Source organism: Saimiri boliviensis, chromosome 14, assembly GCF_048565385.1.
Source record: "Saimiri boliviensis isolate mSaiBol1 chromosome 14, mSaiBol1.pri, whole genome shotgun sequence".
Classification (NCBI taxonomy): Eukaryota; Metazoa; Chordata; class Mammalia; order Primates; family Cebidae; genus Saimiri; species Saimiri boliviensis.
The window spans coordinates 5,789,370-5,810,500 of NC_133462.1; the positions used below are offsets into that span (position 1 = coordinate 5,789,370).

At 47.9% G+C, this 21,131-nt stretch overlaps 1 protein-coding gene across 28 annotated transcripts in view; it reads right to left on the reverse strand.

The window, feature by feature from the left end:
- Nucleotides 1-21,131, reverse strand: part of ZNF83 (zinc finger protein 83) — a 97,554-nt gene that overhangs the window by 25,215 nt on the left and 51,208 nt on the right. For 26 of the 28 annotated variants that reach the window (XR_012513658.1, XR_012513652.1, XR_012513647.1 and 23 more), the window contains 2 exons: nt 18,631-18,718; nt 13,325-13,451 (listed from right to left, as the gene is read on the reverse strand). Coding sequence is in view for 7 of the 28 variants with exons in the window: in XM_074385571.1 (XP_074241672.1) it covers nt 13,325-13,451; nt 18,631-18,718 (215 nt within the window). In the remaining 21 variants the exon portion in view is untranslated. The other 2 variants (XM_074385574.1, XM_074385575.1) reach the window with 2 other exon arrangements.

The following is a 21,131-nucleotide window of genomic DNA, read 5'->3' on the forward strand; positions in this document are numbered from 1 at the left end:
TTTTTGTAGAGACCGGAGTTTCGCCATGTTGCTCAGGATGGTCTTGATCTCCTGACCTCATGATTTGCCGACCTTGGCCTCCCCCAAAGTGCTAGGATTACAGGTGTGAACTACTGCATCCGGCCAGCCTCTGCATTATTTTCTTAGATGAACAATGCTGTTTGTATCTGAACCAATCTGGAATATTACAAAATGCCATCAAAAGACTCAAAGGCTGAGCCCAAAAACTAAAAGAAAACAAATCTGCCTGCCCCAGCTGGTCTCTCGGCTCTGGGGCTGCTATAACTCTCCTCCTCCTCTTGGTCTTTGTCGCGTTCCTATTACACCTTCTCACCCAGTTTCTGCAGAATCGAATAGAAGCTTTTAACCATAGTATGATACGAGACATAATGATGTTCCACGACTACCAACTTGCAAGCCAGCATCATCCAATGTCCCTGCGGGGCATGAAGTGGCTAGAAAAAGCAACGCCCCTTTATCCCTTTCTTTCATACATATAACAAAAGACTGGAAACGTTAGGATCACATGACAGCCCCACAGATCTCCCCCACACTCACCCCTATTAAGCCAAGCTTATAACAGAAACAGCCTCAGGCCTTGTAAACAGGGCACCTAGGTTTCAGGATGTGGTCGCACCTGGCTCTAGAACCCAGGATGTTGACCCCAATGAACAGAATGTCAGCCCTAAGAACCAGAATACGGTTTTACTGAGAAAAGCATCCGGCCACATGCAAACTCCCGGTAGTCTGTAAGCCAGGCTGCTGCCTTTCCTGCCTGTGGCGAGGCAGCCTGGCAGGTTGACTCAACGTGCTAAACCTGACCTTGGGTCTGTCTCTCCTTCCCTTCATGACCTTAGACCAACCTCAAGTGATCTGCCCACCTCAGCCTCTCAAAACACTGGTATTATGGGCATGAGGTACAGCACATGGTCTTTATTCTTTTTTTTTTCTTCAGATGCAGTTTGCTCGTTGTCCAGGCTGGGGTGCAATGGCGCAATCTTGGCTCACGGCAACCTCCACCTCCTGGGTTCAGGCAATTCTCCTGCCTCAGCCTCCTGAGTAGCTGGGATTACAGGCACGTGCCACCATGCCCAGCTGATTTTATGTATTTTTTTAGTAGAGACGGGGTTTCACCATGTTGACCAGGATGGTCTCGATCTCTTGACCTCGTGATCCACCCGCCTCGGCCTCCCAGAGTGCTGGGATTACAGGCTTGAGCCACCGCGCCCGGCCAATTTTTGTATTTTTAATAGAAACGGGGTTTCTCCATGTTTGTCATACTGGTCTCGAACTCCTGACCTCAGGTGATCCACCCGCCTCAGCCTCCCAAAGTGCTGGGATTACAGGCATGAGCCACTGCACCTGGCCTCTTTTTTTTTCCTATTTCAAATAGACAAGCAGACTATCTGAATAAGAGAGAGGGCTCCATCCAGTATCCTGGGGCCCAGCTGCAAAGAAGGAGCAGCCCATGTTTTCCATCTCCTGATTAGGTAGTGCAAGTACAGGAAATGGGATGGATCCCAAATAGGTCAACGGGCAGGTGTATGGAGGCCTCAGCTCTGACCTACAGGGACAGAGAACGAGCATCAGATGGAATCAAGTACAGGAGAGACCACAGGGGACAAGACCCTTTGACAGCCCTCCCTGTGCTGCAGAGGCAAGAAACCAAAGAGGTCACAGAAGCCAGATGACAAGGTGCTACCCAGCAGGATAAAGACTGCCTTTGTCTCTGAGCTGCAGCACCGCTGGAACGCCCAAAGATCAAGCCACTGCACATCTAAAGAGCAGAGGGGCTTGGCGCAGTGGCACACACCTACAATCCCAGCACTGTGGGAGCCTGAGGGGGGCGGATCACCTGAGGTACGGAGTTCAAGACCAGCCTGGCCAACAGGATGAAACCCCGTCTCTACTAAAAATACAGAAATTAGCCAGGTGTGGTGGTGTTGCACACCTGTAGTCCCAGCTACTTGGGAGGCTGAGGCAGGAGAATCACTTAAGCCTGGGCAGCGGAGGTTGCAGTGAGCTATTGCGCCACTGCACTCTAGCCTGGGCAACAGAGCGAGACCCCGCCTCAAAAATAAAGAACAGAGGGATAAATGGGGCAAAGAAACACGTCCACTCAGAGATCTAAGGATTTAAACTTCTCCCATAGAATTCCTCCACTGGCAGAGAATTTCCCAACACACTGTTTGAAGGTGTAGCTTCCTCTTCGTCCATCTGAGCTCCCCGCTGTAATCCCAGCACTTTGGGTGGCCAAGGCAGGCAGATCACGAGGTCAAGAGATCAAGACTATCCTGGCCATACTGGTGAAACTGTCTCCACTAAAAATACAAAAATTAGCTGGGCATGGTGGCTCACGCCTGTAGTCCCAACTACTTGGGAGGCTGAGGCAAGAGAATTGCTTAACCTGGGAGGTGGAGGTTCCAGTGAGCCAAGATCATGCCAGAGCAAGACTCCATCTCAAAAAAAAAAAAAAAATTCCCACCCGTCTGGATGTTTTCCTATTTTCTCCACAGTCCAGGGCTCTTCCCTGGCTCCAACGTGGAGATAACAGATTAGAAATAGACTCCTGTGCATAAAAAGAATGGAGCATGACGTGCTGGAGCTTTTCTGGAGACCCAGCCTATGATTCAGTAGGAAAAAAGACATTACAGATGGATCGAGGACAGTATTTCACAAATTCCTCCCTGACTGCCTCCTTCAGAATGCTTAGGGAACACTGCAGAAAAAAAAAAAAAAAAAGGCTTCTCAAGAGACTATGGAGTTAAATTATGCCCTCGGAAGTTAAGGACCTTGTGTGAGCTAGAATGGTCTTCCTTTGGGGTTGGATGGCCGGCCACGGGAACGATAGAGCACTGGCCGAGGGTTTAGGGCGGTGATCAGAGTCAAAGGCCAGCCAGGGCATCCAGATCAGTTTCCATATATTGATTTACGGCTAAATATAGCCCAGACATGCCCTAAGTGGTTGAACCCTTGCCTAGCCGCCTGCTGAAAAGCCTTAGTGGCACAGATAGGGACAAAGGCGGCCAAGGAACCGACAGACCCCAAGCCCACAAGGGAAGAGAAGAATGGGCAAGAGGTACCAGAGAAACCGATTTTACAGGCTCCCCTGAAGAAAGAGAACTTCCACCCGCTTACGCTCCAATGCACCCATCCGTAGCACACCTGAGGAAGGTGAAGGGCGAGGAGCAGGCGCTCATGCTGTGCAGGCCTAGGTCCAGGGGCTCACGTAGAGTCGGACTCAGAGGGCAGTGGGAGCTCAACGTCTCCCCCTCATAAGGAAACGAGAGAAATAAAAAGACTGATGTGGCCAGTTGTCTCCGATCTGACCATTCTTGGGCTTTCCAGGTGCTTCTCCTTGAAACATGGCCAGGGGCAGGTTCATGGTGGGCAAAGAGTCTTTATCCATTAGCCCTGTTCCACTGCTGACCTTCTGAACTGGAAACAACACACTCCCTCCTTCATGGAGAAGCCCCAAGCACTCACTGATCTAACACAGTCCATCTTTGCTACTCATAACCCTAATTGGCCGCACTGCCAGGAACTGCTGTTAACATCGTTTAATACTGAAGAGCACAGGAGAATAAACCAAGCAGCTCTCCAGTGGCTAGAAAATAATGCAACAGCAGGCACTGGTGCCCTGCAGTATGCAATGCCACCTTTCCCTCAGCTAGTCCCTAAGAGGACAAAGGCAGGCAGGCAGGAAGAAGGTAATAAATACAGTCTCAGAGGTCTGCCAAAACCCTGATGAAAGCCCAGGCGAAGTTTATGAGAGGCTCTGTGAAGCACACCGGCTTACACCCCATTTGACCCGGAAGCCCCTGCCAACCAATGTATGATGAATGTGGCTTTTGTCAGCCAGGCACAAGGAGACATCAGGCCGAAGCTACAGGAGCTAGAAGGATTTGAGGGCAAGGGTGCTACTGAACTCACAGGTGACTACAAAGGTGTTTTACAATTGACAGGAAGAGGCTGAAAGAAAAGCAAGGCACAAGGCAAAAGAAAAGGCAGACTCACTAGCAGCTGCCTTACTTGAGAGGTGAGCTGGTATAACGAGAGGATGTGGAAAAGGACAGGGAAGGGCGTGTGGGAGAGTTGGAGTCAGAAGTCTGAAATTCAACCCAGATTAGAGAGATCAGTGTGTGATGTGCAAGAAAGGACACTGGAAAAATGAGTGCCCTGATAAAGATCAGGTACCCCCCTACAGCCACTGGTTTTACCCCCATGCAATACCTAGACTAGCAGCAGCAAGCCGCCAGGCCCCAAGGAATCTGGATACAGACTTAATTGGCTTGGCTGGGGTAGATAGCTATAAGGACTGAAACAGACCAGGCTCCATTTCTCTAGGCCCTGGGAACCTATGGTCATGGTAAAGGTAGGGAGCCAGCAAATAACTTTTACCGTAGATACAGGTGCTGAGCATTCAGTGGGGCCACTGTCTAAAACTTTTACCACCATTATTGAGGCAACAGAAGTGTCAGAAAAAAGACCCTTCTGCTAGTCAAAAAGATGTGTTATTGGAGGGCAGGAGGTCCATCATGTGCCCCGTCCCTTTGTTAGAAAGGGATTTGCTTCAAAAGTGACAAGCACAGATCTCCTTTAAACCAGAGGGGAACATGACTCTAGATTTTAACCACCCAAGAGCTAGGGTATTAGCCCTCACAGCAGCACACCAAGGATATGGGAGGACCCATAAAGCAGTCCTGGAGGCTGGTGGAAGAAGTCCCACTGCCAGGGCTAATGAGTGCGTTTCCAGAAGTAGAGGCTGAAGATACTCCACCTGGGTCAGCCATAAACCATGCTCTGGTGGCAGCAGAACTCAACACAGGAGTCACCCCAGTCTGGCTGTGCCAGCATCCTATAACCCAAGGGGTTATCCTAGGCAGAGAAAAGCATCTAGAATGGCTCAGAAAACAGCATTCTGGTGTCACATCAGTCACCTTGGAATACTCTGCTCTCACCAGTGCCACTACCCAATGATGGGACGTTTGCCTCCCATAACTATAGGTCAGCACAGGACTTGCGAACTGTAAACCAGCCTACGGTAACTGTTCACCCAGAAGTTCCAAACCCACACGCTCCACGCTCACTAATCCCCTCCAATGGAGCGTGGGTCACTGTTTAGACTTAAAAGATGCCTTCTTTGGCCTCTGCCTTGCACCAGTCAAACCCTGTTTCCTTTTCAATGGGGAAGTTTCCAACTTACTTGGACCAGGCTTCCCCAAGGGTTCAAGAACTCCCCCACCATCTTGAGTGAGGCTCAAGCATCTGATTTAATGCCTACACCCCACGAAATAAAGACTGTGTACTACAGTACGAAGATCATTTTCTTTCAGCAGCCCCCACTTTAGAGGACTGTCCCAGTGGAACCCAAGACCCCGTTTACCTTCTAGGGAAGGCAGGGTGTGAAGTATCCAGAAAGCGAGCCTGGATTTGTTGTGGGAGCAACACAACTTGGAGTCTGTCAGAAACCAAGGGTGACCTATGCTAGGTGGCGCACGCAAGGAAGCTGTCTGTGGGATTCCAGCCCCAGCCTCCCACACGTAAAAGAGATCCTGGGAGCAGCAGCTTTTGCTGTATTTGGATTCCAAATTTCTCACTAATGGCAAAACTGTGATATGAAGCCACCAAAGCGAGGGAAAAGGAATCCTTCATCTGAGGACCTGAGCAACAAAAAGCATTTTTTTAAAGCAATCAAAACAGCTCTAGTTAGGGCCTCGCCTTAGGACTGCCGGACATAACTAAGCCCTTCTTCCTGCACGTTCGTTAGTGAGCGAAAGGGAATGGCTGCTGGCGTCTTAACTGATTCTAGGATCATGGCGCCGCCCAGCAGCCTACCTACCTACCTAAGCAGCTGGACTCTGTCTCGGGGATGGCTGCCCTGATTTAAGGCTCTTGCCGCTCATGCTCATACAGGAAGCCGCAATGACCCAATACCAGGGACTCTTCTGTGAAAATCCCCGAAAACTTTAAAAACTGTAAACGCTCTTAACCCTGCTACCTGCTCCCACTAGAGCCAGGAGCTCCCCTTCATGGCTGTATAGAAACAGAAGATGACATCTTCTCCAGAGGGAAAGATCACAGATTGCCTCCTCCAGAATCCAGATGGTGAGTACCTTCCAGATAGCAGCAGCTTTGGGACAGGAGGAGCCAGGTGGGCTGGATATGCAGTTGTGACTGTAGATTCAATAGTAGGAGCCCAAAGCCTGCCAACAGGAACATCAGCCCAGAGAGGATTAACAGCCTCCAAAGAGCACTGCTGCTCAGGGCAAAAGAGCCAACATACGCGCTCAGCGCAGGCTTCTGCTATACTGCATGTACATGGGCGCATATACCAAGATAGAGGACTCTTAAGTGCCAGAGGAACAAGTGTGAAATACCCAGAAAAGACCTCACAACTTTTAAATGCAGTATGGGAACCAAAATAGCTGTTGCACACTGCTGAGGCCACAGGAAAGAGGAAAGCAGACGGAGAAGCCGGGCGTGCAGCAATGAACACCCCACCTTCTACCACAGCACCTAAGAGGCAGCCTGTACCGTGCGCCTCGAGGAGCCAAATTACTTTCCAAATGAGAAGCCCGGGTTTGCTCAAGAAAATAGAGCCTATACTAAAGGATGGTGGCAATTCTCAGACAGAAGGTTAGCTATTCCTGAAGTCATAGCCGCCAGGTTTGTAAAACAATTCCACCAAGAAACTCAGATGGGAAAGACAGCACTAGAAACGCTGGTGGGGTGCCACGGCTAACTGTCATCTCCCAAGCTGTTTGTGAATAATGCTTAGGCAGTGCTCAGAACAACCCCAGGCAAAGGCCAACCAGGCCCCCAGGAATTCAAGGAATAGGGGCAGCCGCTTGTGAAAAGTTTCCTGTAGATTTTAGAGTTGCCCCGGGTAGGAGGCTATCATTATATGTTAGTGTCTGTCTATACCAACTCAGGTTGGGTAAAGGCTTTCCCCACCAGGATAGAAAAGGCACGAGAAGTAACTCGATTATTCTTTTTTTTGTTTTGTTTTTGGGACGGAGTTTCGCTCTTGTTACCCAGGCTGGAGTGCAATGGCACGATCTCGGCTCACCGCAACCTCCGCCACCTGGGTTCAGGCAATTCTCCTGCCTCATCCTCCTGAGTAGCTGGGATTACAGGCACGTGCCACCACGCCCAGCTAATTTTTGTATTTTTAGTAGAGACGGGGTTTCACCATGTTGACCAGGATGGTCTCGATCTCCTGACCTCGTGATCCACCCGCCTCAGCCTCCCAAAGTGCTGGGATTACAGGTGTGAGCCTCCGCGTCCGGCCTATAACTCGATTCTTATTAAAAGAGATTATTATCCCCAGATTTGGGCTACCCTCAACTATAGGATCAGACAATGTGCCAGCATTTGCAGGCGAAGGTGTCCAAGACCTAACACTGCTATTGAAAATTAACTGTCAATGGCACACTGCCTGTTTCCCACAGAGCTCAGGAAAAACTGAGGGTGTAAACTGAACACTCAAACAACTATTAAAGAAATTCTACCAGGAAACCCAGCTGTGATGAGATCAGGCCTTGCCCATGGTCCTCCTCCGAATCAGGTGTACCCTCACCGAACAGACCGGGTATTCACCGTATGAAACTGTGTTCAGCCGACCATCACCAGTCATCACCCAAATTAAGGGAGACATGAGAGTTAGGAGAATTAACCCTAAGAAAGCAAATAGAGGCTTTAGGCATCACTATGTAAGAAATAGGAGGCTGGGTTCATGAAAAATTACCTATCAGCCTAACAGACCCAGGACATCCCTTCAAACGTGGAGACTCAGTTTGGGTTAAAAAGTGGAACCTGACGCCGGGCGCGGTGGCTCAAGCCTGTAATCCCAGCACTTTGGGAGACCAAGGTGGGTGGATCACGAGGTCAAGAGATCGAGACCATCCTGGTCAACATGGTGAAACCCCGTCTCTACTAAAAATACAAACAAGTAGCTGGGCATGGTGGCGCGTGCCTGTCATCCCAGCTACTCAGGAGGCTGAGGCAGGAGAATTGCCTGAGCCCAGGAGGCGGAGGTAGCGGTGAGCCGAGATCGCGCCATTGCACTCCAGCCTGGGTAACAAGAGCGAAACTCTGGCTCAAAAAAAACCCTGACTACCTTAGGGCCAACTTGGGATGGGCCACATACTGTAGTTTTGTCCACCCCACCTGCTGTAAAGGTTGCAGGCATCGTGCCCTGAATTCATCACAGCCAATGAAAATCCACAGCAGCCCAGGAGAAGTGGACCAGTGAGTGCAATCCTGAACCCCCGACCAGGGTGACCCTGAGACGAGACCGAACCGCCAACAAAGGCAGCAGGCCTGCCCAGCTGCATCACCAGAGGCTGGTGAGTCCACGCACAACTGAAGCTTGAGGAGTCGTCAAAAGTAAACACGAACTGAAATGTTCAATCTAATTGCTATCATAGTATTGTTAACTATTCTACTACTAAGCTGTCATCTTTGCCAACCCTTATGTCCAAGGAAAGATTCACCCTGCCCCTGTGGAGTGGTATAGAAAGGTTAATTTTTATTCTACTATTGTTAACTTCCGTATCTGTACAAACGGGCGGGCAACTGGTAGAAGAATGTCCTTACTGCCTGCAAACTACTCGGACTGGAAATACAGCAGTTAAGACGCTGCTGTATCAAACCTAAGTGTACAGGGACTCAGCTAGGGGCTTGCGCTTGCAATCAAACAATTTATTCAGTTTGTAACCCAGGCAATGAGCAATCTTAGGTATGTTATGACCCCAAGTCCATGTCTAGGACCTCTTTTAAAATACAAATGGAGTCAAAAAAAAGGTCCTCTTCTAAACAGGACTGAGGTCTCATCCTTCCATAAAGGAGCATTCCCTTTGTATCTTGATGCCTGCCAAGCAACATACTTAGGCATCGCCTACTCTACCTGTCGTCACCTAACCTGGGAAAGACATCATAGCACACTTTGTAAGTATGTGTGGGCCGAGATTTTCTCCACCTTGCTCCCCTGAACCCAGGAAAATAATTATAGGTACTGCACAATACTTGGTCCCCTGCAGGGTTCCCCAAATGGCAGTATCAGGAACACTTGTACTTACTAAAATGCCAATGAAGCCAAACTGAGAAACGAAAACCTGCCATCCTATAAAGCTTACTATCCTAAAGCCAGATCTACCCACATGGACTACTGGTCACCCCATAATGCTGTTTATGGAAACAGTCCCAGTGCCTGTTTGTATATTATCAAAGAGGGAACTCGGGCACATCCCCATCAACCTCAGCTCCACGTTTTGAGGTCATTTTATGAAAATTATAAAAGAACTAACCAGGAGGTTTTTGAATGCCCTCCAGCAGCCAGTAATCTGTTTGCTTAACTGGCTGAATGTATAGCTGATCACCTAGCTGTTTCCTCCTGCTATGTCTGTGGAGGCTCTATCACGGGAGATCAACGGCCATGGGAAGCAAACAAGTTAATGTCTCAAGAAAACCTGACCCTGACTTCACCTCTCCCATGCCTACACTCAAGCACTCAAGTATTTGGCTCCTAAAAACTTCCGTCATCGGAAGGTACTGATTGACCGCTGGGGACACACTTTCACTAATCCAGTAAAAGAACTGGCTGGGCGCGGTGGCTCACGCCTGTAATCCCAGCACTTTGGGAGGCTGAGGCAGGCGGATCACGAGATCGAGAGATCGAGACCATCCTGGTCAACATGGTGAAACCCCGTCTCTACTAAAAATACAAAAAAAATTAGCTGGGCATGGTGGCGCGTGCCTGTAGTCCCAGCTACTCAGGAGGCTGAGGCAGGAGAATTGCCTGAACCCAGGAGGCGGAGGTGGCGGTGAGCCGAGATCGCACCATTGCACTCCAGCCTGGGTAACAAGAGCGAAACTCAATCTCAAAAAAAAAAAAAAAAGAACTGGCTTGTCTAGGGCAGCAATACTACCACCAAAGAGTAAGGAAAACTTTGTGGTGGGGCAAGAATAAACAAGGTTAGGACGGGTGCAGTGGCTCACACCTGTAATCCTAGCACTTTGGGAGGCTGAGGTGGATGGATCACCTGAGGTCAGGAGTTCAAGACCAGCCTGGCCATCATGGTGAAGCCCCATCTTTTTTTAAAAAAAAAAGAACAAACAAGGTAAAGTTACCTCCAGACTGTCACGCTACAACGCATTATCTCACTTCCCAGCTTTAAACCACTGCCGGTTTCAACTCCAGGCACCCGCTGGCCTTTAACGTGTTTGTGGACAGCAAGCTACTGGCAGTTACCAGCCAACTGGACAGGGACCTGTGCACTAGGGACAGTGAGATCAACCTTATTCTTACTCCCCTTGCAGCTGGGAGAAACTCTAGGATACCTGTTTACGATGAGGTGGGAAACAGAAGTAAAAGAAGTGTAGATATCAGAGGAGTTATAAAAATAGGAGACGGGAAAGATATTGATTGACCCCTGAAAGAATGATTCAGTATTACAGGCGAGCGACCTGGGTACAAGACGGGTCATGGGGATACCATACTCCTATCTATATGCTCAATTACATTATAAGGTTACATACTTGAAATCATTACCAATTAAACTGCACAAGCGTTAGACCTGTTGGCTGTACAGTCTATAAAAATGAGGAATGCCATTTACCAGAACAGACTAGCTTTAGATTATTACTTAGCCCAAAAAGGAGAGATGTGGAAAATTTAACCTATCTAACTGCTGCCGAGAAACTGGTGATAATGGATTACTGAGGCTTTGGTAGGGAGTTTAAACCTCACCTGCATAAACTAAGTTGCTGGGAAGTTTACACAGCAACTGGGCGGAGCCCACAGTATCTCAGCAGGGCCTCTGCAGGCCAACAGTGGCAAGACTCCCTTCTTGCTGGGCAGGGCATCTCTAAAAAAATGCACAAGCCCATCAAAGACTTATAAATGAGACCCCACCTTCCTGGGACAGAACACCTGGGAAAAGGGGCGGTTGTGGGTTCTGTGTCAGCAGATTTAAATGTCCCTGCCTGGCAGCTCGGACGGGAGCAACAGAGCTCTCAGCACAGCACTTGAGCTCTGATAAGGGTCTGACTGCCCCCTGAAGTGGCTCCCTGAACCCCGTTTATCCTGACTGGGAGTCACTCATACAGGAGAGCTCTGGCTGACACCTGGTGGGTACCCTTCTGGGATGAAGCTACTAGAGGAAGAAACAGGCAGCAATCTTGGCTGTTCTGCAGCCCCTGCAGCTGGTTCCCAGGCAAGCAGGGTCTGGAGTGGGCCTCCAGCAAACTCCAGCAGACCTGCAGCAGAGGGGCCTGTTAGAAGGAAATCTAGGCCAGGCATGGTGGCTCACTCCTGTAATCCAAACACTTTTGAGGCCAAGGTGGGCTGATCACCTGAGGTCAGGAGTTCAAGACCAGCCTGACCAAACATGATGAAACCCCATCTTTAAAAAAAGAAAAAAAAAAAAAAAGGCCGGGTGCAGTGGCTTAAGCCTGTAATCCCAGCACTTTAGGAGGTCGAGGTGGGCGGATCACAAGGTCGAGAGAGCGAGACCATCCTGGTCAACATGGTGAAACCCCATCTCTACTAAAAATACAAAAATTAGCTGGGCGTGCTGGTGCGTTCCTGTAATCCCAGCTACTTGGGAGGCTGAGGCAGGAGAATTGCCTGAACCCAGGAGGCGGAGGTTGCGGTGAGCCGAGATCGCGCCATTGCACTCCAGCCTGGGTAACAAGAGCGAAACTCTGTCTCAAAAAAAAAAAAAAAAAAAAAAAAAAAAAAAAAAAAAAGAATCCTCAGAGGAGGGGCGACCTAAGACAGGCACAGTCGAGAAGGGGCCATCAGGAGCCAAGGTAAGAGTTGATTTTGTGCCTTTCATGGCAGGAAAGGAGCTTCTGATCTGAAAGGATCTAACGCAATGCTATACGTTCACCATGAGCTAACACCCCAGCCTACTGTCAATCATCACGTCCAGGTATAAAGGCAATCTTAAAGACTTTCCTTAAAAGGATCTACAACACACTTGTGTAACCCTTCCGCCCTGACACTGAGCTACAAGGAATTAGATATACTTAAATAAGTCTAGTAAATCACCTCAGAGAAATACCAATCAGAGGCTGGGCTTGGTGGCTCACACCTGTAATCTCAGCACTTTGGGAGGCCGAGGCAGGTGGATCACCTGAGGTCAGGAGTTCAAGACCAGCCTGGCCAACATGGTGAAACCCTGTTTATAAAAAAAAAAAGAACAAAGAAAAGAAATACCAATCAGATTAAACCAACAGAAAGAAGAAGGGGAAAAGGAGAGAAAAACAAACCAAAAATCTAAAGAGAACGGTAATTAGATGCCCACAGTGGTGGTGGTGCTTTCTTTCTATTAAAGTGTTATTCATAAAAATCAACAAAGGGGGGAATGAAGGCGAGAATGCAGCGATCGCAGTAACGGCAAAACAAAACAGTCACAACAATGGCAAAACAAAACCTTGTAATTTGCAGTTGCTATATAATAAATATTGCCGCATCGTGTCCTGTTTAATATGATACCTCCCCAGCTCTGTTGAAGCAGAATATTAACTGCCTTCCTGCAAACCATTTAACCGTATCGATCCTCCCCTCATTTAGCAAAGGTACCAGGCATCTAAAAATTTCTTTTTCGGCCGGGCGCGGTGGCTCAAGCCTGTAATCCCAGCACTTTGGGAGGCCGAGGCGGGTGGATCACGAGGTCAAGAGATCGAGACCATCCTGGTCAACATGGTGAAACCCCGTCTCTACTAAAAATACAAAAAATTAGCTGGGCATGGTGGCACGTGCCTGTAATCCCAGCTACTCGGGAGGCTGAGGCAGGAGAATTGCCTGAAGCCAGGAGGCGGAGGTTGCAGTGAGCCGAGATCGCGCCATTGCACTCCAGCCTGGGTAACGATCGAAACTCCGTCTCAAAAAAAAAAAAAAAAATTTCTCTTTTTCTTACTGACCCGCTACAAGGTCACAGAGCAGATAAGCTCAAAACTGCAGACTGTGTTACTCAAAATGTGACTTTTCAAATGTAAAGGGCATCCCAAGACATGTCACATGCTGATGAACTGTTCTTTGTTCTAGCTTCTGTAAACCTGCTTTCTGCTTCGTCATCCTGTACCATATAGGTGCATAAAAGGGACCCCATTTTCTTTGTCCTTTGCTCAGAATTAGGAAGCAATTCTGCTGAGCCCATGATCACATTATATAAAATCCTCCTGCAACCCCACCGGCCTCCCCAGGTCTCTGATTTCCCACTACAAAGCAAGGGCGCGGCCCCCAGGAGGCAAAAAGAGAAAATACAAACATACACAAGGGCACGTCCACGCTTCTGGGGGAAGTTGGACTCACCCAGGGAGAGCAGATTCCTGTAGTTCTCCAGCATCACGTCCCTGTGTAAAGTCTTCTGAGCAGGGTCCAGGCATTTCCACTCCTCCGGAGAGAATTCTACAGCCACATCCCTGAATGTCAATAGACCCTGAAAGGAAACCACATTTTAACCACATGGTTATGGGAGGAGTTCTGATCTTTACAGAGAATCAGAAGAGCCCAGAGGTGAAAGCACGGATTTAATTGTAGGGAATGTTCTGACAAATCGAAAAAGGGATTTTTCAACACATTATGGCTTCCCGGTTGTGTTTATTACACCTTTTGAAGAGGTCATGATTCCTTCTCAGTATTTTTTTTTTTTTTTTTTTTTTTTTTTTTTTTGAGATAGAGTTTCACTCTTGTTACCCAGGCTGGAGTGCAATGGCACGATCTCGGCTCACCGCAACCTCCACCTCCTGGGTTCAGGCAATTCTCCTGCCTCAGCCTCCTGAGTAGCTGGGATTACAGGCATGTGCCACCACGCCCAGCTAATTTTTTGTATTTTTAGTAGAGACGGGGTTTCACTATGTTGACCGGGATGGTCTCGATCTCTTGACCTCGTGATCCACCTGCCTCAGCCTCCCAAAGTGCTGGGATTACAGGCTTGAGCCACCGCGCCCGGCCCCTTCTCAGTATTTTTTATGTTTGTGGATGATAGAAGAAATACACAAACAAAAAATCAATGCAGGGTTTCTGCTATAGAAATGTTATAAACTTTTCATTGACACACCAAGTGACATTCAGTATCTACATGAGGCAGAGCATGAGTAATGTCTTCAGAGATGACAATGTCCACTATGAAAGATCTGCTGGGCACAGGGCACATGCCTGTAATCCCAGCTATCCGGGAGGTGGAGGCAGGAGAAATGCTTGATCCCATGAGGCAAACGTTGCAGTGACCTGAGATTGCACCACTGCACTCCAGCCCGGGCAACAGAGACTCTGTCTCAAAAAAAAAAAAAAAAAAAAAATATTAGCCAAGCATGGTGGTAGGCACCTGTGGTCCCAGCTACTTAAGAAGATGGCAGCCGGGCGCGGTGGCTCAAGCCTGTAATCCCATCACTTTGGGAGGCCGAGGCGGGTGGATCACGAGGTCAAGAGATCGAGACCGTCCTAGTCAACATGGTGAAACCCCGTCTCTACTAAAAATACAAAAAGTTAGCTGGGCATGGTGGTGCGTGCCTGTAATCCCAGCTACTCAGGAGGCTGAGACAGGAGAATTGCCTGAACCCAGGAGGCGGAGGTTGCGGTGAGCCGAGATCGCGCCATTGCACTCCAGCCTGGGTAACAAGAGAGAAACTCCGTCTCAAAAAAAAAAAAAAGAAGATGGCTTCCGCTTCAGGGTGAAGGTTGCTATGATCTAAGACTGTGCCACTGGTCTCCAGCCTGGGCAACAAAGCAAGACCTCCTCTCAAAACAAAATACATGAAAACAAAACTTCTCAAAGTATGAAAATCCATTTTGTTTTTCATTAATTAATTGTTATTATTATTATTTGAGACAGTTTTGCTCTTGTTGCTCAGGCTGGAGTGCAATGGCGCAATCTTGGCTCACAGCAACCTCAACCTCCCGGGTTCAAGTGATTCTCCTGCCTCAGCCTCCTGAACAGCTGGGATTACAGGTATGCAACATGACGCCTGGCTAATTTTTTGTACTTTTAGTGGAGACAGGGTTTCTCCATTTTGGTCAGGTTGGTCTGGAACTTCCAACCTCAGGTGATCCACCCACCTTGGCCTCTCAAAGTGCTGGGAGACTACAGGCGTGAACCACCGCGCCTGGCCAAAAATCCATTTTGTATATATATGACTGCAAAATAAAACCTACACACACTCACAAAAAAAACAAAATTAGCCGGGCATGGTGGCAGGCACCTGTGGTCCCAGCTACTTGGGAGGCTGAGGTTAGAGAATGGCTGACCTGAGGGTAGAGCTGGCAGTGAGCTAAGATTGCCTAAGATCATGCCACTGTGCTCCAGCCTGGGCAACAAAGCAAGAGTGTGTCTCAAAATAACATAAAATACATGAAAACAAAAGTACTGAAAGTATGAAAATCCATTTTGTATATATGTGTCCAAAAAACAATAAAAACCTACACAGACTCACAAAAAAACTAGAGGTTAATGGGCCAGTCTCAGTGGCTCACGCCTGTAATCCCAGAACTTTGGGAGGTCAAGGCAGGCAAATCATGAGGTCAGCAGATCCAGATCATCGTGGCTAACACAGTACAAAAAAGTAGCCGGGCATGGTGGTGGTAGTCCTGGCTACTCTGGAGGCTGAAGCAGGAGAATCATTTGAACCTGGGAGGTGGAGGCTGCAGTGAGCTGAGACTGTATCACTGCACTCCAGCCTGGGCAACAGAGCGAGACTCTATCTCAAAAAAAAAAAACAAACAAACAAAAACAAAACAAAACTAGATGTTAATACAAAGGGTTGTCATTTTCTGCAGATTTTCAAAATATATTATACACATATGTATGTATATATGTATGTATATGCGTGTGTGTGTCTGGTGTGTGTGTATATACATACATATATATATAAAAGTTTTCAAAACATAAAAAGTAGCAAGTTTGGGCTGGGCATGGTGGTACATGCCTGTAATCCCAGCACACTGGGAAACCGAGGCAGGTGGATCACAAGGTCAAGAGATCAAGACCATCCTGGCAACGATAGTAAAACCCCATCTCCACTAAAAATACAAAAAGAAAAAAAATTAGCCGGGTGTGGTGGCAAGCGCCTGTAATCCCAGCTACTCAGGAGGCTGAGGTTGCAGTGAGCCGAGATCACACCACTACTCCAGAGCAAGACTCTGTCCAAAAAAAGTAGTCATCAGGGGACAACAGATGCTGGAGAGAACGTGGAAAACAGGAATGCTTTAACACTGCTGGTGGGAGTGTAAATGAGTTCAACCAGCCGGGCGCGGTGGCTCAAGCCTGTAATCCCAGCACTTTGGGAGGCCGAGGCGGGTGGATCACGAGGTCAAGAGATCGAGACCATCCTGGTCAACACGGTGAAACCCCGTCTCTACTAAAAATACAAAAAATTAGCTGGGCATGGCGGCGCGTGCCCGTAATCCCAGCTACTCAGGAGGCTGAGGCAGGAGAATTGCCTGAACCCAGGAGGCGGAGGTTGCGGTGAGCCGAGATCGCGCCATTGCACTCCAGCCTGGGTAACAAGAGCGAAACTCTGTCTCAAAAAAATAAAAAAATAAAATAAAATAAATGAGTTCAACCATTGTGGAAGACAGTGTGGCAACTCCTCAAGGATCTAGAACTAGAAATACCATTTGACCCAGCAATGACATTACTAGATATATAACCAAAGGAGTATAAATCATTCTATTATAAAGACACATGCACACGTACGTTTACTGTGGCACTGTTCACAATAGCAAAGACTTGGAACCAACACAAATGCCCACCAGTGACAGACTGGATAAAGAAAATGTGGCACAGATGCACCATGGAATACTACGCAGCCACAGAAAAAGATGAGTTCTTGTCCTTTGCAGGGACATGGATGAAGCTGGAAACCATCTTTCTAAGCAAACTAACCCACAAACAGAAAACTGAACACACATTCTCACTCAAAAGTGGGAGCTGAACAATGAGAACATATGGAAACAGGGAGGGGAACATCACACACTGGGGCCTGTCAGGGGGTGGGGGATGGGGAGGGACAGCATTAGGAGAAATAGCTAATGTAGATGACAGGGTGATGGATGCAGGCAACCACCATGGCATGTGTGTACCTATGTAACAGACCTTCATGTTCTGCACACGTACCCCAGAACGTAAAGTACAATTAAAAATAAATAAATAACTATTGCGTACTGGCCTTAATACCAGGTGATGAAACAATCTGTACAACAAACCCTGATGACATGAGATTACTTCTGTAACAAGCCCTCACATGTAGACCCAAACCTCAGGTAAAAGAATATTACATTTTTTTGATTTACTGCAGCATTTTTTCTGAAGTCTAATAATGATACAGAAATCCACATGTATGTGACTTGCAATGACACCTGACACAGAGCTAACCTTAGTGTCTCCCCAGTGAAGGTGGAGGGAGGGTGGAGGGAAAGGAGGTGCTTTATGGCCAAGGGGTTAAGCTGCAGCTTTGCTTGGAGCTTTACCACAAAACAAATATATACATCATGTGGTGTTTAAATATAAAAGTATGTATTTAATAATAATTTGTGGGCTGGGCATGGTGGCTTGCACCTGTAATCCCAACACTCCGGTAGGCGAGGCGGGTGGATCACCTGAGGTCAGGAATTTCAGACCCACCTGGCCAACATGGTGAAATCCCATCTCTACTAAATAGTAAATATTAAAAATTAGCCAGCCGTGGTGGCCACATGCCTATAACCCCAGCTACATGCAAGGCTGAGGCAGAAGATCGCTTGACCCTGGAAGGAGGAGGTTGCAGTGAGCCGAGACCATGCCACGACACTTCCGTCTGGGCAACACAGGGAGGCTCCATCTCAAATAATAAATGATGTTGATGATGTTGATGATGATGACGATGATAGGTGGAATGAGAACATGGCTCCATCCTTTAGGATAAAGAAGTACTGCTCCCCTATTTGAGAAAAATCATAACTACTGATACCAAAAACACCTGTTTCACAAGCCTCTCACAGTAACACCACGGTCTCCATGAGCTTAATGCACTAAGAATGGTTTAATGAATCTCCTGCTATTATTTACGTTGGTTTCATATGCTTAAAAGAATGATGGGATAAAACACCTTGTATCATTCATGTCTGAACTTTCCATTTTGAGTAAGATTTTTGGAGTCAGAAACCTAACAATTCACTTAATTACCTAAACATGTAGCATAAAATCAGGCAGAAAAGATTTCCCCTTACTGGTCACCTTTCAGAAAATTTACCACGTCCTTTGTGCACATTAATACGTAACTTCCATGGGCAGCTGCTCTACTCCTGGTCTACAGAGAGCTGATGGAGCATCCCGATGTGGCCCCTGAACAATCCCTGCTGCCCAGCAGCCCTGACACCACGGGGCCCACACCCCATCTCCATCCACATCTGAGGTGAGCCCTTCCCAGGACCATGCCCAGTGCAGCCTCTTCCCAAGCTCATGTCACTGGGTCACCAGAGATGGAATCTAAGTGAGATGAGAGGGACTGAGGGAAGGCATGGGTGAGTGCCAGCAAACCTGTCAGGCAGGACGCTTCAGACTCAGAGAAGATTCCCAACTCCAAGGCCCAGCATTTCTGAAAGGAAGGAGACAGAACAATAGATGGAGAAGATCATCTCACCTGAGGAAGAGCCATCCCTGGCTCCTTTGCTTCCTTCTTCCTCTTCCGGGTTTCGTCCTCACGTATCAAGAGTCTTTGGAAGTCAATCCTGAATGTTAAAAATATGCTGTTTATTGCTCAGAATCAACACACCCCCTCCCTCACGACGACACGTATAAAGGAGACCTCACCCTGAGGAAATACGGTTCCCTCTGCTGCCCACTGCACCAGGGACAATAAACTCCTACAAGAAAACTAAGTGATTCCTTGACCCCTTTCTTTAGAACCTGCTTCCCTCCTGGAGAAGCCCAACACACACACGGCATCAGTGGGGAGCTGGGCTGGAATGAGCTCCCCTTCAGGGCACAGACCCAGCCCTCACCAAAGCCCAGGCAGAGGCTGGTGCGGTGGCTCATGCCTGTACTCCCAGAACTTTGGGAGGCTGAGGTGGTGGATCGCTTGAGCTCAGGAGTTTGAGACCAGCCTGGTCAATGTGGTGAAACCCCATCTCTACTAACAACACAAAAACTTAGCCAGGCATGCTGGTGCACGTCTGTGTCTGAAATCCAAGGCGGGTGGATCACTTGATCTGTCAGGAGTTTGAGACCAGCCTGGCCAACATGATGAAACCCTGTCTCTACTAAAAATACAAAAATTCTGCTGGGCACAGTAGCTCATTTCCTGTAATACTAGCACTGTGGAAGGCCGAAGCAGGCAATTACTTGAAGTCAGGAGTTACTCCATCCCTAACAAAAAATACAAAAAGTAGCCAGGTTTGGTGGGTGTCTGTAATACCAGCTACTAGGGAGTCTGAGGCAGGAGAATCGCTTTAACCTGGGAGATAGAGGTGGCAGTCAGCCAAGATCATGCCAGTGCATTCCAGCCTGGGTGACACAGTGACATTCAAAAATAAATATAGGCCAGGCGCGGTGGCTCAAGCCTGTAATCCCAGCACTTTGGGAGGCCGAGGCGGGTGGATCATGAGGTCAAGAGATCGAGACCATCCTGGTCAACATGGTGAAACCCCGTCTCTACTAAAAATACAAAAAAATTAGCTGGGCATGGTGGCGCGTGCCTGTAATCCCAGCTACTCAGGAGGCTGAGGCAGGAAAATCATTTGAGCCCAGGAGGCAGAGTAAGTTATAGTGAGCCGAGATCATGCCACTGCAGTCCAGCCTGGGAGACAGAGTGAGATTCCATCTCAAAAGAAAAAAATTTAAAAAAGCTCACAGCTCAAAATTTTAACATATGACGTAAGGAAAGTAAACTGAAAAATAAAGTAACTGGTTAAACTACATTTTGATGTTAAGGTAAAAGGTCACTGACATCTTTAAGAAGGATGTACTTTTTTTTTTTTTTTTTTTTTTTTTTGAGACGGAGTTTCGCTCTTGTTGCCCAGGCTGGAGTGCAATGGCGCGATCTCGGCTCACCGCAACCTCCGCCTCCTGGGTTCAGGCAATTCTCCTGCCTCAGCCTCCTGAGTAGCTGGGATTACAGGCACACGCCACCATGCCCAGCTAATTTTTAGTATTTTTAGTAGAGACGGGGTTTCACCATGTTGACCAGGATGGTCTCGATCTCTTGACCTCGTGATCCACCCGCCTCGGCCTCCCAAAGTGCTGGGATTACAGGCTTGAGCCACCGCGCCCGGCCCCAAGGATGTACTTTAACAATCAAACTTTTTACAATGGCAAGCCACTTAAAAAAAAAAAAAAAAAAAAAAAGCCGGACGCGGTGGCTCAAGCCTGTAATCCCAGCACTTTGGGAGGCCGACGCGGGTGGATCACAAGGTCAAGAGATCGAGACCATCCCGGTCAACATGGTGAAACCCCGTCTCTACTAAAAATACAAAAAAATAGCTGGGTACGGTGGCGCGTGCCTGTAGTCCCAGCTACTCAGGAGGCTGAGGCAGGAGAATTGCTTGAACCCAGGAGACGGAGGTTGCGGTGAGCCGGAGATCGCGCCATTGCACTCCAGCCTGGGTAACAAGAGCAAAACTCCGTCTCAAGAAAAAAAAAAAAAAAAAAAAAAATCAGCCGGGCGCGGTGGCTGAAGCCTGTAATCCCAGCACTTTGGGAGGCCGAGAGATTGAGACCATCCTGGTCAACATGGTGAAACCCCGTCTCTACTAAAAGTGCAAAAAATTAGCTGGGCATGGTGGCACGTGCCTGTAATCCCAGCTACTCAGGAGGCTGAGGCAGGAGAATTGCCAGAGCCCAGGAGGCGGAGGTTGCAGTGTGCCGAGATCACGTCATTGCACTCCAGCCTGGGTAACAAGAGCGAAACTCCGTCTCAAAAAAAAAAAAAAAAAAAAAAAAAAAAAGAAAGAAAGTACATGTCTTATAGATAGAAATTTTAAAATTCTCCATCTGTATAATTTAAACAAGTTTTAAGTTAGTAGATTGTATACACAGAAGTCAACATGTCACAACTAATCATACCCAATAAACTCATCCACTCAACTAAACTGCCTTTTTGTGTTTTGTTTTGTTTTGGAGACAGGGTCCCACTCTCTTGACCAC